Source organism: Polypterus senegalus, chromosome 1 (genome assembly GCF_016835505.1).
Source record: "Polypterus senegalus isolate Bchr_013 chromosome 1, ASM1683550v1, whole genome shotgun sequence".
NCBI classification, from domain to species: Eukaryota; Metazoa; Chordata; class Cladistia; order Polypteriformes; family Polypteridae; genus Polypterus; species Polypterus senegalus.
In genome coordinates this window covers 74,448,117-74,466,678 of record NC_053154.1, presented here as the reverse complement: position 1 = coordinate 74,466,678, position 18,562 = coordinate 74,448,117, and the positions used below count along the sequence as shown (strand labels likewise).

The following is an 18,562-nucleotide window of genomic DNA, read 5'->3' as shown; positions in this document are numbered from 1 at the left end:
TATTCAAGAATATAACTGCAGAAAAGAACTAGTGATAGTTTGCGACATTGACACACACCTAATATGACCATTTTGGTGGTGTAGTGGGAAGAATTACTGACTTGTAATCACTAGTGCACGTTTCCTATCAAAAAAAAAACAATTTATTTAAAACAAAAAACATTAGTTTAAAACAAATATTATCAAACTGGGGCGGCACGGTGGTGCAGTGGGTAGCGCTGCTGCCTCGCAGTTAGGGGACCCAGGTTCACTTCCCAGTTTGCATGTTCTCCCCATGTCTGTGTGGGTTTCCTCTGGGTACTCCGGTTTCCTACCACAGACCAAAGACATGCATTGGTGATTCTAAATTGTCCCGTGTGTGTGTGCCCTGTGGTGGGCTGGCGCCCTGCCATGGGTTTATTTCCTGCCTTGCACCCTGGGATTGGCTCCAGCAGACCCCCGTGACCCTGTAGTTAGGATATAGCTGGATGGATTAACAAACTGACTTTAGCTTTCTCATTGGTAACTTTGTATATTGTAGCACAACACTTTTAAAGAGAAAAAAAAACTAAATGTTTGCACATCCCACTACTTTACAATCTAAATCTATAAAACTTATTTATTTTTTTAAGTTTTGCTTGTTTCTCCATTTTCTAATACAGTACAACCATAATATTGAATTCTCCAAGAAAAATGGTGGAGTTTGGAGTCCCCTCCTACTTTTTGCCATGTTAGGCAAACATGTAGCCACTGGAGTTTCTGCCTTAATAAGACAATCGAAAAAGAATGTCTTATAATAAGTACACACCTTTTACCTTTGGTCATGAGTGCATTGTTTTCTTTTTTTTTTTTTTCAAATGAACCTTGACAGCCACAAAAAGTAAATTTTTCTCCTATAAAATATATTAGGGAATTGGATTCCTATCTGCATTAAAAAACGTTAAACCACCACACCCACAAAAATGTCCAGCACAACAAAATTTCTTAGGTGCTTTCATATGTAAGCAACTACTGTCATTATCATGTCTGTCTGTTAGCATGAAATAACTTGGCTTCCTGTTGATTGATTTCGTCGAAATTTGGCACTTGTATTTGTCAGGATTGTTGAGATATATCAATTAAAATCTGCTGTACAAATTTAAAAATCTCCCTTTGTGATTTTCACACTTGTCTATCTTGAAAGTCATACAACATGAGATTTTCAGGTAAGGAAAAAGTTTTGAAGCAGGTAAGGTAGTACTCACTAATCTTTGTACCGCACATGCAAATACGAATTTCTCTGTACATGTGACAATAATGACCCTAAAAATCTATAAAATGGAGAAACGTTCAGATTTTTTTCTTGGTTGCTCATTTTAGATTGTTAAGCTTTTTCATACTTTGAATGATCCCAGATGGCCATAATTTTGAACATGACCAAACTATGTACTGTAGATGAAATTATCAGTTGAGTAGACATATAATGTCACATCTTCCATTTCTTAAGTGTTGAAGCCTTCTAGCAAGCTAATATCACCTGATCTCGAAATCTTTTTACCTTAATATTTGTATTTTTGACATTCAGTCCATTTACATTTAAATTTAGTTAATTCCACATAGGTACTTGCATTTGTCCATGGATGAACAAGAAGAAAAAAAGCATCAGGCTTGATTAATCGATAGGGATTTTTCCTTGTCTCTCTTTCTGTAGTAAAGTATTTTATGATTCAGTTTTGTCATGGCAGCAGTCTAACATGCTATTTACCTTATCTTATAAAACTTTGAAAAAATTAAAACCGTGAAACAATAGTATTTTTTTTATTATATGTGTAAGGCATATACAATTAAAACATTTATTTTGTTTTTAAGTGATAAATTATACATAATACATTTTTCTGTACATCTTCCTCTTTGCATTCTTCTTTCAGTTTTCTGCATACTAAGTCTAAAAAATCCTTTTTCTGACACTAACTCTACAAACCACATACAAATTTACATTGCATTTCCTAAATAACACTCAAACAAATTTCATCCCAATTATTGTTCCATCAGAACAGACAACCTGCAGCATGTGTGTGTATGTGTGTGTTTGTAGATGGATGTATTTTTAGTAGACATATTAAGAGAAGACTTCAGTTTATGGGGAAAGAAAGAAACTGTGGTAAAATGGCTTGAAGGAGCATTAAATGAAAGGTAATGAGTCTGCAATTTTAACTGCCTGTGTTGACTCGATAACCTCTGTTAAATTGATTCTCCCATACAGACCAATGAAGAAATTAATTCCATGCTCAATAGATTCAGGATACCTGATGACAACAGAAACAACTTTACTGATGCTAAATACACTGAACCTTCAGATTATCAGTCTTCAAGGGGAGTAAATTGGGTCAAGAAGGGGTATGTCACTAATGTCCGAGACCAGGTATGTTCTCACTTTCATGTACATTAGGTGTGCCTCAAAATAAGGAAAAGCTAAATTGCACAATTATTTTGATTACATGCATAAATAGGCTCATGAATTACTGTAAAATGTCACAAAATGAGAGATGTAATTCCCTTCAATGTGTAATGGTTGTAGTACAACTTGATTTCAGAGCCTGTGTACATTTATTTTATGATACAGTACAGTATATTTAAGAGCAATACATGACTGACACAGTGAGACAACAACCGTAGCTCACTGAATCTCTCCAATATGTATTGATGTTAGGATGAAGCACTGTGTAGTCCTGATGATATCTATATCAAACTACAACTGAAAAAGTCAAGGCTATAAAGATTTATCTTGGCATTAATGTGCTTTTTTTGTACATTGTATCCAGGTAGAGGTCAGATGTCACCTTCACTGTGTAAATACAATTTATTTTCTCTTATGTGGTTATTATATGCAGAATGAAAACTTATATTTTGTTGAATATTGATGCTGACTATCTATGACTGCAACCTGAGATATCCGATCATATTGGCATTTAGTCCTGTATTTTAACGTATTCAGGGGCTATTTATTTATTAAAGGATTATCAAAAATGCATGACAGATGTAAAGGAGGCAGATGTTCTTCTCAAAGGTCCCTTACACTGAATACTATTTAAGAATGTTTTAACATCCTAGCGATATCTGTGGGCTGTCCTAACACACCTATTTTTTATGAGTTGCATTGTGTTCATACTGCCATCATTATGTCTCAAAGGACAAATGTTCCTGTGGTCAGTGGTCTTAGAACTCATCTCTTGTGGACAAATTTAACAGAAAAAAAGTTGCACATCTCTGGAGATTCCAGAATAACATACAGAGCAACGTTTCCTTATCATTAACTTTATCTGTTTTATAAATTAGCCTGCCTGTTTATTCAGTCCCATGCAGTGGGGACACAGTGCCTTGTCTTCAAAGCTGGAACCAACCCTGGATAAAGCAACGGTCCTTCATTCCTTTTGTAATCACTGTAGCTATAATCTGCAGCTAGCTGCCGCTTTAAACTCTTAAACTTGAGCAGACAAGGCAGGAAAAAAATTAATTAGCAGCGGATATTCAGTAAGTGAATTTTTCTAGATTGAAAAGTTCTTTTTAGTCAGGAAAGTAGAACAGTTAAGAAGGTGACAGAATAAGGGTTCATTAAAATGAAGGAATACAAACGGCGCAATTGGAGAACTATTGAGTAATGAATAAGGAGAGCGCAAAGTTAGGAGAACAGACAGAGAAAATGAAAGTCATAGAAATAAAAAACAGCAAGCAGTCGAGGGGGAGAATATTATAGGACCTTAGGGGGCCAGAGGGCTTAAATAACTGTAGTAGTTCTTTAATTTCTGTGGCTTAATTTTTTTTAGCTTTACCGTTTAAGTTGAATCATTTCAATTTAATGATATTAAAAAATGTTAAGGCAGTTTTAGTAATCCTAGCTCAAAATTTAACAATGAGGCAAGTGCAATGCAAGTCCTGTTGGATGTTGGACTTTCTAGAGGATGGCTTAGAGGAGCCAGTCTTCTATGAGGACTGCATTTGCAGGGGACGCCAGCTGATCCAACACCTCAAACTCATGGTTGCTGAACTGGAGGAGGAGCTGTCTGGCCTGTGTTGTAGTAAAGAATTGGCACTCCTGGTTCAGGTGTCCTTTAGAGAGATAATGTGCAGCACTACAGATTTATACTTCACGTGATACGCAAGCAGTGTACTTGTGACAGTGCAGGTTGGCTCCTTGCCCCCTCTTCTTCTTGAACCCAACACCATCAATAACATAACCGGATGAGCATAGCAGATAAGGACAGAGCACACATGAAGCAAGGGGATGGTTCCATGTAGGCCTTGCAGCAGAGGAGTTGCCCTACTGACAAACGCAGCTGACCTTCTGCATGTCTGGGTCCCTGCCGTTCCATGGCTACAGCCTGGCTCCCTTGGGCCCGCTCCCTTCTGGTCCCTCACGCAAATTCCTTCCACCTCCTGCCCTCTCTTTCTTTCTCCCTTTAACCTCTGTCTTTCCTTTTCTCGATTCATGATTCTCCCCTCTCACACTTGCACTTCCCTTTTATAATGGGGACATGGCACAGCTGGGCAATCAGCAGCTCCCAGAGTCAATTAGGGCTGAGGATGATCCTACACCTGTGCACTAAATGTAGTGGGCCATCTGCCCCCGTATCGCTTGCCAAACCTCCTCAAAAAGAGGAGAATGCAGTGATTATTTATTAAAAATGCCACACAGCCATGGACCTCACTTTACCACAGTACTGTTTACATTTGTGCGCATACTTTATGTAAATCTGGAGGATTTCACCAGGTGGCAGTGCAAGATATCATCACGGTGAGTAAACAACATTTGGCTTCGCTGTGTTGTGAATTGCCCAAAACATCCATTAAATTCCCAGGACAACTTGCCACAATATCTCTGAAAAGAATTGGTATTTAATGATAAGACCTATCAATCCAGGGTCACACCTATTCCAGCAAGCATCTGCCATGAGGCAGAAACAATACCTGGACAGGGCATCGCCTCATTGCAAGGTGAATACAAGCACAAAAATACACTAGCATCATTTTAACACCACCAAATACCCAAACCTGCATGTCCTTGGTAGGAAACAGGAGCACAGTGTGGAAACCCACCAGGAAAAACATGCAAACTCCAGGCAGGGAGTGCCAGGAACATGACTCCCTACTGCGAGACAGCAGCTCTACCACTCACCCCCACATGTGTAATTATTAACAGTTTTAATTATTTAAATGAAGTTAATAATTTATCTGTAACACACATGCTTTAGCGCATTTCATCTTGAAAGTGATTTTAAGTATAAATCTAAGGATTCTAAATGTTCAAAAATTGAATGTGTCCTGTGTAGCAGTCTCTGCCTGTCACTGCTGTCAGCACAGCAGGAAGCCCCAGAAGCACATAGTAATTAACACCTGGGTCAGTTTAAAGATGACGTTTATGATGTTCTTCTTTAATGACAAAATAAACTACAACATTAAAGTGGAAATTTCAAGATTTAATTTGAAATTGACATTTTAATCATGAAACACACCTTTTTTTTCTTCACTGTGTCCCTAATGTATTTCTCTGTGGCTTCCAATACCTTTTCATACCACCTGATGCTGTTGCAAAGGTGCAAAAAAAGACAGCACAGAAGATATGTAAGAACTTTAAAATGTATTGCATAAAATTTATTACGATGGGGAATATGTGATGCTTGTATTGCCTATGCGAGAACTAAAAGAAGATGAAGAATAACCCCACAAATACATTTGTATGTCAGCATTTAATGTCGATGATTTGCTTCACAATATTGAACCATTCACCAAACATCGAAGCAAGGACATTGATCATGTAGGATTTCCAAAATGGCTTGCTGAAACATGTTAATAGTAAACAAAAACTCCAACTTCCAAACTGAACACACTATTCCCCCTGATTTTTTTGCAGATACTGCAACTCGTGCACACTTCGCATTAATTTCTGAGAACGTGCTCCGAGGGCACATCAAATGAACTCTGGGAATGCGTGGCAGATATGATGCATGTGCTTATGCGTTCTGAGCGTGAAGTATAAACCAGGCCTAAATTGGTGTTAGAGGAGAATCTTAAATCAGACAGGTGAAGATAGGAGGGTCATGGTCGCAAGATGCAAGGTGAAGAGTGCACTCTGTCCAGAGATATCAACCCCAGAATTGAAAGTGTCAAACCATTTTCAGGTTTGTGGAGCTGAATGGTGTCTCTGTAGATTCTGAAGTAGTAGGCAGGCAAGAAGAGCCCCATTGGGCAACCTCAAAACCAGTTCCCAAAAAGAGAAAGTGATAGTTGGGGACTCAGTCATTAGGGGGATTGAAGTGCAGGTTTGCTCCAGAGACAGAAAGTCTTGCATGGTGTATTGCACAGGTGGGAGATCTCCCTGGAAGGGTTGAAAGGCTCTTGGCCACAGTGGGAGTGGATACAGTGGTTATTGTCCATGTTGGAACAGATGACATACATAAGAGTATTCTGTCAGTTCTGTAATCAAAATTTTAAAAATTAGATGCCAGGCTGAGGAACACAACTGACAAGGTAGTCTGACAAGGGGGGAGGCAAGGAGTTTAAGACCAGGCCAGGTTTAGAAATGTGCATGAAGGAACAAGCAATAGTGTAAAAATAAAAATGCATAGTAATGTAAATTCTAACCCAATGTGTAAATACAGGAGTAAAATGAGTAACACATGAATAATAATTTGTCTTAATGCTAGAAGTATCAAAAATAAAAGAAGTGAGTTAGAGTTGTAAGTAGCAGAGCATGAATATGATATTATGGCAATAAGGGAAACCTGGCTGAATAACAAAGATGGGGATGAATATAACATAGAGAGATACACATTTTTAGGAAGGACAGAGAGAACAGAAAAGAAGGTGTGGTTCCTGTTTATGTCAAGTAGAATTTAAATGCAAGTCTTCTTAGGCTGGACGATGAGTCCCATCTTAGTGAGCACATGTGGCTTCGTCTGGAAAGCATTAGGGAAAGAGGCCTAATTTTTTAATTAGTTATGATTGCAAATCCCTGAAGAATATGATAATTCTATGTGTGTTTAGTCTATTAGGAGAATTTCCATAGCAGAGGTCACTATGGTAACATTGAACCTTTATAGTAAGTGAATAGAAGGAGCTAAAATTTCTGACAGCATTATTATCTGAGGGTCTTCCTTAACTCATTTAAAACATGAAATACCTCTAAATTGTTCTGTTTGTTGTGCTCTAACTAATCAATAATTGGAAAAGAAATGGAACGATCTATTGAAACAAGTTGCAAAGATAGTGTCAGTTAAACTTGTAATAAGAAACAGGTTATGGGACATAAAACCTGAAGGCAGAATGCAAACAAAAGTCAAGACTGAAATGGTTGGAATTTTTTCTTTGATGGGTCTTTGTAAATGTATTTTGCAGAATGTATATGTTCCATAAAAAACAAGTATGTTTATCTCACAGCCTGTTTCCTTGCTTTAAAACTTTTTAAAACTTACACACTTCAAATAATACAGCAAAGAACAAAACAATCGAACATGAGAGAAAAAGAGCATTTAGCTTGACATTTAGTACTAAAATAAAACAAACATGCATTAGGATAAAAGGAAACAGCACATCATCAAAACATCTGGTACAACATGAATATCGGTAACTTTCTTATATTTTGCTAAGTTGTTTGTTCATCTGTGTTTTACAGAAGCGTATTAGGGCCACGGAGAAGAAAAAAAAATACGGACACAGTGAGGAAAATAAATGTGTATGTCGAGATTAAAGTCATCGTGTTGACTTTATTCTCGACAATTCCACTTTATTCTCGCTGTTTATGTCAAGATTAAAGTTGACATTTTTACTTTAAACCCTTGTTTTTTCTCTCTCTAGTTTAACTTTGTCATTTCTTGAACTTCATTTTAAAATCAATGTTTAATTAACTAGATTTTGTCAAACCCCGTAATAACTAATGTAGGACATTAAATGTTTGTATTAAGTGTTCCCTGACCCAGTTGTTAATCACTACATGCTTCTTAAACTGACTTCCTCTTGCATTGAGAGGAGGCGCAGACAGCCATCGCCACAAAGAATACATTGACTTTGCCAAGATTAATACCTGATATTATTTTCATGATGAAATGCATTAAAGCATGTATTAAACATGGGCAAGGGGGGCACGGTGGCTTGGCGGTAGTGTAAGTGTTCAGAGAGCAGGAATATCATGAAATTAATGTATTCTGTGTGGCGATTGCTGCCTGCGTCTCCTCTCAGGTCAAGAGGAAGTCCGTTTAAGAAGCATGTAGCGATTAACATGGCTCGAGGAACACTTAATACGAAGCATTTAATGTGCTACATTAGTTATGATGGGATTTGAAAAAAATCTAGTAAAATAAACATTGATTTTAAAATGAAGTTTATGACATTCTACTTTAATCAAAAAATAAACTACGAGAATAAAGTCAACATGTTGACTTTAATCTTGACATAAGCGTTGAGATTGAAGTAGAAATATTGACTTTAATCTCGATTTAAATGGTGAGAATAAAGTGGAAATGTCAAGAATAAAGTGGAAAGGATGACTTTAATTTCAACATAATCGGTGAGAATAAAATGGAAATGTTGAGAATAAAGTTGACATATTGAGTTTATTCTCGAAATATATTTTTTTTCTTCACTGTGTCCATATTTTTTTTTCTTCTTCTCTGTGGCCCAAATACCTAGTACACTTCCATAGTGTTCATATGGCTTGGTTAGGAGAAAAGTCAGGTTGTTGTTGCTCCTTTTGTCACCTTACTCAAGTCTTGATTACAAGAATTAGTTCAAAACACAATGAACTACTCTATGAGTCCCTTCTTCCCTTTATTCTCCTTAATCAGAACACTCTAAACAGTTTTGGTTTCATAAAAGACTGTGTTTTTCACTTTTAGCTCTGTTCTATCTTCTAGTTTGTAGCTAATACATTACATTTTAAAGCAGGACCAAAGTGGGCTGACAAATGTTTGAGTCTTGAGTTCTTTAATAACTAGGACTAGAACTCCAGCTTGACATCAACCAGTTTTGTAGTAGCTAACACATACACCTGTATGCCAACTGCAAATGAAATTTTGCAGGGGATACCACGTGGATTTAGATATGCAAAACAAAATAGACATATAAAGGTGAAATTATGGAAAGTGACAGTGCCGGTGCAGCTCCAGGATGTATGTTTGTTATATACACATTACAGCTATGTGCCAGACTGCTTTTTAAACCTGTTTCCACAAATTAACAAATTACTCTGACTGCCCAAATCCACGGTGCAGTAATTTCATATCTGATAACAAAGGGTATACCATTGCAAAATGATGATTTTTAATGCATGCATGTGATTTTCACATACACACTCATTTTTGTTTATTGAAAGTGATCGCTTGACTTCAGACAACAAGTTTCACTTGATTTCATGTCCCAGATTAACACAAATACATCAAAGATGATTCACCGTGCCCCTTATATGATGAAGCTGCTGAGAATTAAATAAGAACACAAAATTATGCTCAGTTATACTTTGGATTGCCTTTAGAAGCAGTATTCATACATAAATGTCAAATCTACCTTGATTACAGCCATGTCAAAAAATTACTGAGAAAGCTGCAATAACCCTTTAACTGTCTCAAAATCATAAGGACAAATGACTTTACACACAGTTTGCTATTTTTTAATTTGTTGGTGCTAGTACAAAACAAATCTTACTACTCTCCAAATCACAATTTGGTTTGGCTGGTGAGCATTAAACACAGTTCAGAATGTTCAGCTCCTTTCCTTCTGAATCTAAAACCAGTAAAAGCCTTATCCAAATGTCAGACTTCTCTGCATTTTTAACTTGTTAACTCAAAGGAAAATATAATGCCAAAGTAGAAAAAATACAAAAAAACAAAACTTACTGTTGAGATCATACCATACGATGACTGCAAAATAGCACTCTCCATAAAAGCAGTTCCTAGTTACTGTTCCCTAAAATTGACAGTATTAATACTATTCAGAGCTAGAAGATGTCATAATTTGGGTAACAAAATGTCACTGTTCATTTTCTTGTTACTGTAGTCCTTCAGTTCAATGTACAAAATCCATATCCATATCAGTATATTAGTTGTTAGATTTTCCTACATGTATTCCCTGTTTCCATCTCAAGTGTATCCCAATTCATGTAATGCATGTTATGCCTAAATAAAAAGACATCTTTTTTACTAATCTGCTTTTTAAATGTAGGGGCATTGTGGCTCCTGCTGGGCTTTCAGTGCCACGGGTGCTCTTGAAGGCCTACTCAAGAAGACCACAGGCAAACTGGTGGAGCTGAGCCCCCAGAACTTGATGGACTGCTCCACAGACTTTGGAAACCATGGTTGTAATGGAGGATACATAACCAGAGCTTTTAAGTATGTGATGTCGAATAACGGCATTGACTCTGAAAAGAGCTACCCTTATAAACACAAGGTAATGAGATGAAGTCTTTGTTTCACTATGGAATTGATCTTTATAAAATATTTTCCCTGCAAAATATATGATATTTATAACATGTAGATAAATAAACAATAAACTGACCATGTTAAGTTTTGGAAATATTTTCTTAAATTTCCAGACTGTAAAACTGTGACCATTTTACATTTTAGACATTTACTCTATATTTTGGTGAAGAGAACAACCAACATACAGAGCCAAATATAAGCAGTTGGGCAAGATGATAACATGATTATCATACATCAATAAAATAAAAATCTGCATGCTTTTGTAAAATAACAATTATCTCATTTGTAAATTATTCATATATATTTCCAATTTAAGGAATATAAATGTTTATATGAGTTATTACAATAATACCTTATGTGGAAATTACTTTTTTGGGTAGAGAGGGGAATTAAGAAGTCATCTATTGTAAGTCAAACCTCATTTTATTCAATCTAACAAGTGAGACCAGGGAGATCCACTTTGCAGTGAATTGTGAAAATCTGTCACTAAGGGAATTCTGGGCAACCTGGCCTTTAACCTAAGGTGCTACTGAAGGTACTGATCATAGATCATGGCCCCGTGATATCAGGTTGTCTTACCCTGCAGAATAGTGTAGAAATAATTAATAAATGTTCAAAATTTGCTTGCAGTTAAGTGATGTGACCTGAAAGTTATTCTGAGAGCACTTCATTCATTAATGCTTGAACATGTTTTGTGCTGTACCAGGAAAAGAATACATTAACAAACAGATGTAAGATGAAAGCAAAGTAGTTGATGGTGTAAGTAAGATGGTTTGCAACTTTATTATGATTTTGTGCCTTTTTTCTAAAGTATTTTGTGTTTTTGTTTATAGGAATCAGTTTTGCAATTGTGGCTTGATGTTTATGGGTTGATAGATTAATTATTGTCATCTGTAAAGCAAACTTCTCACTTGCGTGAGTCAGGCGACATGCAACATGTTGCCACTCTCTTGCACCATTGATTTTAATTTGGGTTTTTGTTTTGTTCATGGGCAACTTCATTTTGTGTGGGCTTGTCATGAGTGCAGTCTACTTTTTATGATTGCTATGGCTGTTGCAGTTTAAGTGACCCAATGATACAACAGTTAGTTCCTTTTTCCTATACAAGGTGCTAGAATCTGGCTCACAGTGTCCTAGTTTTGTCCAGACACTCTACAAATACTAAACACATGTTTTAGAATAGATAGGGACTATGTTTTTCTGACTTTATTCCTGACTTTACATTTTGATCTCATTGTGTGGTTTTGTTTGTTTCTATGCTACATTGACCCCTTCTGCCCTTTCAGCCATAAAATTTGTTTTGTCACTTTTGTTATTTATCTCCTGGCTTTTCAATCTAGTTATTAGGCCTACAAGCTATTACAATATGTCCTGGCAAGATACCCACACATCATACTGACCTCAAAGATTAACCTGTATAGTAAATCAAAAGGGAGATAATTGTGGTTCCTTTGTGCTTTTAGACATTTATGTAAATGTAAATAGTTTATAGGGTCATTATTGTTACATGTTCAGAGTAAAATGAAATTTATACTTGCATTTGGTATTCAGTATGCAACATGTTGCCACTGCCCAGCACCATGACAAGTGAGTATAACAAACTTTCCTTGAAATTTCTCTCTTCCTTATTTAACAAAAAGTAAAAAATCCCAGGAAATATATGTCATTAACAAATATATTATTAAGTTTAAAATTTTAATTTTTTTCTCCATTATTATAAAACTGAAATTCATTCATCTGTGTAAGATATATTTCTGTTCTTTACCCAACATTCTTAGTGTACCATCTATAAAGCAACAACAACAACAACATTTATTTATATAGCTCATTTTCATACAAACAGTAGCTCAAAGTGCTTTACATAATAAAAAATAGAAAAATAAAAGACACAATAAGAAAACAAAATAAGTCAACATTAATTAACATAGAATAAGAGTAAGGTCCAATGGCCAGGGGACAGAAAAAACAAAAAACTCCAGACGGCTGGAGAAAAAAATAAAATCAGTAGGGATTCCAGACCATTAGACTGCCCTGCCCAGTCCCCTCTGGGCATTCTACCTAACATAAATGAAACAGTCCTTTTTTGATTTAGAGTTCTCACGGAAGGACTTGATGATGATGGTCACGTAGACTTCTGCCTTTTAATCCATCCATCATTGTTGGAGCATCATGAAGCTTTGAGTAGGTGGAGGTGGCGCAGGCCACCACCACAAACAAACCGGAAAAACAAACAGAAGAGAGAGTTGGGGTCAGTATGGATTTTAGAGCCACCATGAATAGTTATTATGATGAATTGAACATACAGAGTATCAGGATTAAGTTGAATTAAGTTAAACTGAAGTTATAAAAAGGCCATGTTAAAGTAATATGTTTTCAGCAGTGTTTTAAAGTGCTCTACTCTATCAGCCTGGCAAATTCCTATTGGCAGGCTATTCCAGATTTTAGGTGCATAGCAGTAGAAGGCCGCCTCACCACTTCTTTTAAGTTTAGCTTTTGGAATTATAAGGAGACACTCATTTGAGGATCTGAGGTTACGATTTGGAATATAAGGTGTCAGACATTCCGATATATAAGATGGGACAAGATTATTTAAGGCTTTATAAACCATAAGCAGAATTTTAAAGTCAATCCTGAATGACACAGGTAACCAGTGTAGTGACATTAAAACTGGAGAAATGTGTTTGGATTTTCTTTTCCTAGTTAGGATTCTAGCAGCTGCCTTCTGCACTAGTTGCAAACGATTATGTCTTTTTTGGGTAGTCCTGAGAGGAGTGCGTTACAGTAATCTAGTCAACTGAAAACAAAAGCGTGAACTAATTTCTCAGCATCTTTCAAAGATATAAGAGGTCTAACTTTTGCTATGTTTCTTAGGTGAAAAAATGCTGTCTTAGTGATCTGATTAATATGCAATTTAAAATTCAGATTATAGTCAACAATTACCCCTAAGCTTTTTACCTCCGTCTTGACTTTTAATCCTAATGTATCCAGTTTATTTCTAATAGCCTAATGAAAGCACTAATGAATTGTTGGCTTTAACACAAACAATACATTTCTAAATGCAAGGTTTTAATTAGCATGACATAGCAATACTTTATTATTGCATTATTTATATATTTTTCAATAATTCCATTAATTAAAGTGAACAATTTATTTATAAACAAAAATCTGAAAGTCTGAATGTAAAACATTTAATGGTCTTTATGACTTTCAGGAAGGAAGATGTCGATACCATCTTTCAGGAAGAGCAGCGACATGCAACTCATACAAAACCATACCATGGGGCAGTGAGAAGGCTCTTCAAAGAGCAGTGGCTAGTGTTGGTCCTGTAAGTGTATGCATTGATGCCAGTCAATCTTCCTTTCATTACTATAAAAAAGGTAAGAAACCCAACTATACTAGTCTAATTACATCAACATATCAAGCAATATAATTAGGTAGATATAATCTATACTAATAAAAGGCAAAGCCCTCACTGACTGACTCACTCACTCACTCATCACTAATTCTCTAACTTCCCGTGTAGGTATAAGGCTGACCCCATCTTCAGGAAATTTGGTAGGTGGCTTCCCTGCACTAACCGAAACCAATGTAAATACTTATTTCGGTGGTATGACGCCACTGTCTGCTGCCATATTGAACTTTCCAACGTCACTAATTCTCCAACTTCCCTTGTAGGTAGAAGGCTGGAATTTGGCAGGCTCATTCCTTACAGCTTACTTACAAAAGTTAAGCAGGTTTCACTTTGAAATTCTACGCGTAACGGTCATAACGGTCGACAACGTTCGACATGTTGAACTTTCTTATTTATGGCCCCATCTTCATGAAATTTGGTAGGCGGCTTCCCTGCGCTAACCGAAACCGATGTACGTACTTATTTCAGTGGTATGACGCCACTGTCGGCCACCATATTGAACTTTCCAACATTCTTTGTTACTTATGGGCCCATCCTCTAGAAATTTGGTATATACGTTCATAGCCTGCAGCTCGGTCACCGTGTGAGGCGGCGTTGGGTCCCCCATCCCAACGCCTCCCATGTTGTTGGCTGCCTGCATATATAAGGCCGTCCGTCTCTCCGGTCTCTACATTCCTTTCCTTGATTTGCCACAGGATTCACTTCTCCCTGCTGATAACTACAGCCTTTTTATTTAATCCACGGCTTCTCCACTGTTTCATTGTTCGTTTATTATGATTATAGTTATTGTATAGGTATTTTAGACTTACATTGTTCAGGTACCCATTTCCTTTATCGTTCCAACCGTACCCCCATTAACATGTCTATCGAGGTGATCACCATTGATCAAAGAACTGCCACTTACTGAGTTGTTTCCATGCCCAGAGATGGCACCTGCCATTTCCATTCTCTTTGTTACATATTGCACGGCCATATCAGGCTCACTCTTGATATCCGGAGGAACATTCTGTCTTATGTATTGAATGACTGGGACAGGTTCAAGGTGTGGACTGATGACGGTACAGGAGATAATTATACTACACAGGAGCACTAGAAGAGTGAAATGTTTAAGCCCTTCACCTTTTGTTCTGCATGTGAGTTGATGGCTGCCGCTGAATTGTTCGGTTGTCGCTTTCAAGTGTACCGAAATGGCCAAATATTTTACACCTTTGGAGAACCGCCAATGCCTCTTAAACATCTTAGATTCACAGGCGACGATTTCAGTAGTGGACACTTTGATGTTTATGAATGTTTAAACTCTCAAAAGCTAGATGTGACGTTATCGATGAAACCGGTTGTATGCTTACAATGCTTGACAGATGCCAAATGTCACTTCAACACAAGTCCTGCAAATACTGTCATAATTGAAACAAACCATGAAACTCAAACGATTATGACAGCAGCAATCCAAGCTGTGAGATTTGAAACAAGATTACTGTTCACATGGCCAACTGTATGTTGCATGCTCAAGAGTAAGCTCTACGCACAGCTTGGTCATATTACAACTGGAGTGCCGAAATTACAATGTGGTATACAAAGAGATCCTTAGGAAATAATTATTGGTTATTTTAGTTTAAAAAGGTTTAATTTTCTTCTTAATAAAAATTTTAAGGCAGTATTTTGCTAGTTATCAATAATAACCATCCAATATTCTTTGTGAAATAACATAAGTAATCACATAAGTAATTTTTTTCTTTAATATGCACAGAGTGTCCTTTTCCGTGCTGTGTTTGAGTAGTGAAGTCTGTATGTTGGTAATCTCCTTAAGTAAAAAGTTCTGCCTGTCTCTATGTCTTAATACTGCTTTCCCTCAATGAATTCAATTGGGGATGACATAGCTTATGTTTTTTCACAGGACAAACTTAAACAGCTGATGCTGTCTGGATATTTTTGGAATTTACACACATTTTCTTGTATTCTCTATTCTATTTTGATTACCACTATGTTCATTTGGACTATTTCATGAGATATGGAATCTTTCCTGTGATGCAATGTCCAGAAATGTGCACAGTTCCCCAAGCTAGTTTTAATTAGTGAACTGTATAATATCAAATTTATATATTCTGATTTACATAAAAAATAGTTGGAAGGCATTGTGGTTCAATAGCTGTCCCAAAATGATTACCTTAATTTAAGACCAATGTCAAAGGTCTCAATCACGAATTAAAGAGAAAGAAAACATTCTCTTACTTAACAGGTCTAAATGCCAAGATAGCATTTTTACAGGAGACCCACTTATTAAACAAGAATCAGTTTCGGCTGCAAAGAGATTGGACTGGCAAAATATTCCACTCCAGCTATACAAAGAAAACTAGAGGTGTGGAAATTTGAATGCATAGTACAATTTCATTTGTAGTATGTGATTCTGAATGCAATATGTGATCATTATGGGTAATTTATTTGATTGTAAAGTGATTTGATAATTATCTACGCACCCAATGTGAATGATAGATACTTCAACCAACTGCATTTGCTTCCATTTGTAACGTTAACACTCATAAAATTATAATGGGCAGAGACTTTAATATGTTTTAAATCCTGGCCTGGGTAGTTCCTCAGCCACAGGGACAATAACATCTAACACTACAAAAACAAATTTCAAAGTTTTTAATTGATCACAATTTATCACACCCTTGGAGGTTTCTAAATCCAAACTCAAGAGCATATTCCTTTTTCTCACCAGTACAACATTATTACTCAAAAATTGATTATTTCTTTATAGATAACAATTTTTTGCACACGATAAAATCTTGCAAGTACAGTGCTATTGTTATCTCCGACCACACCCCTCTGATCATGTAGCTGAAATCATTATGCTCCACATACTAATCTTGCAGCTGGCATTTAACACACGTTTATTAGCTGACAAGAACAGTACAGAATTTATATTCAAACAAACTGATTTTTTTTACAGAAAAATACATCCTCAGAGGTCTCTCCAGGAAAACTCTGGGAAACTGATGGCATTTTTAACAGGACAGATTATTTCAAATCTCTCCCACAAAAATAAATCAGAAATCGAGACGGTACCAGAGTTGATCAGTGAAATTACCAGAATAGATGAAGAACACACCAGGTTACCAAATGAGGCACTTTAGGAAAAGACAAACTTCTTTGTTCAGAACTCAACCTCTTTACAATAAAAAAACCAGAACAACTAATTTTTAAATTGCAACATCATTGCTATGAACATGGAGAGAAGCCTAACAACTCTTACCTCCATAAGCAGGAAATTCGCAAAGCAATATCAGTATTTACCAACAAAGAACAGATCCAAAATCATTGATAATAAAAATATAATGCACACATTTAGAGACTACTATAAGTCCTTATATTCTACTCAGTTTAAAGAAGACAAGACACTGTGATAGTTCTGAACTTTTTTGAGATCCTCTCCGATGGGGTGGCACACTGAAACATGATTGACACATCCATCGAGGGCTGCTTGTCCATCACCGAGGCAACCATGGGTTCACAGTGCAGGTTTGCAGCATCACAGAGGCAACTTCAAGCCCATCACCTCCATGTGCAACGCATCTATCACCTGATGTGTGATGCAGGTAACATTTTAACTTTGCCACTGACCTGACCCAAACCCTACCCATATCCTGTGTCTGTGTGTAGTAGAGTGGCAGCTCCTGCTGCAACAAATAACCTTGCTGTTCCTGTTTCAAGTCGAATGAAGCTGGTTTTCCTGAAGTCCTTAGACTCAGCCTCATTTTTTGGGTGCAAGGCAGCAACTCATGCATTATAGCACAATATAATACTTTTTCAAGGTCAAAGCAAACTTTATTGTCATCTCAACCATAGACTGTACAAGTATACAGGTAGACAAAATTGTGAAGCTCAGGGTCCACAGTGTAACAACCTGAAGTGCAAATAAATTAAAAGTAAAATTAAAACACAAACAAGACAAGACATTGTGCAAAGAGAAGACAAAGAAGTAGCACCAATATTGACATGTAGTAAGCAATATGAACATTAATGCAATGTATAGTATTTTGCAATCTAGATACATAAATAAAGTCAATAGATATGTAATTAAATAAATAAATAATAGATATAGATAATACAGAAATTATCAGTGTATGATAATAGTTGTTTAAGACATGGGTCAAGGGAGGCAGGGAGATTAGTCTTTATGTGTGACATGACTAACATTATGAAGCATTTCATGATGATTGGCATGAGTGCAACTGGTCAGTAGCCATTCAAGCATGTCACTGATGACTTCTTTGGCAGTGGTATGATGGTGGTCTACTTGAAGCATGCTGCGACGGACGACTGGCATATAGATGTCTGTGAGGAAACCCGCCAGTTGACTGGCACATTCTTTGAGCATTCTTTGACTGACTCTGGATAGAGTCTTCTTCACGTCAGTTATGGAGAGACAAAGTACCTGGTCAGTGGCGGGAGGTGTTGCTTTTCTCACAGGCTCTTTGTTCGATGCATTACAGATGTTACAGCTAGATACTCTCAGTGCAGAGGAATTGGATAAACCTCTGACATTCTCAGACTTACTAGACACTATAAATTCACTTCAGAGTGGGAAATGAGCAGGCCATGATGGCTAACCTGAAAAATTTAATAAAAAAAATTCTATTAAGTTAACTTCCCTTTCTTTTAGCAACATTTAAAGAGATCAGAAACAATAAAATTCAACATCAAAGTTTTCGGCAAGCATTAA

The 18,562-nt window shown here is 36.6% G+C and overlaps 1 protein-coding gene across 1 annotated transcript in view; it reads left to right on the top strand.

Moving 5' to 3' along the window:
- LOC120527412 (procathepsin L-like) overlaps positions 1 to 18,562 on the top strand; it is a 39,033-nt gene that overhangs the window by 12,076 nt on the left and 8,395 nt on the right. The window contains exons 4-6 of the mRNA XM_039750799.1: positions 2,222 to 2,380; positions 10,168 to 10,392; positions 13,636 to 13,801. Coding sequence (XP_039606733.1) covers positions 2,222 to 2,380; positions 10,168 to 10,392; positions 13,636 to 13,801 — 550 coding nt within the window. The remainder of the gene's footprint in view (positions 1 to 2,221; positions 2,381 to 10,167; positions 10,393 to 13,635; positions 13,802 to 18,562) is intronic.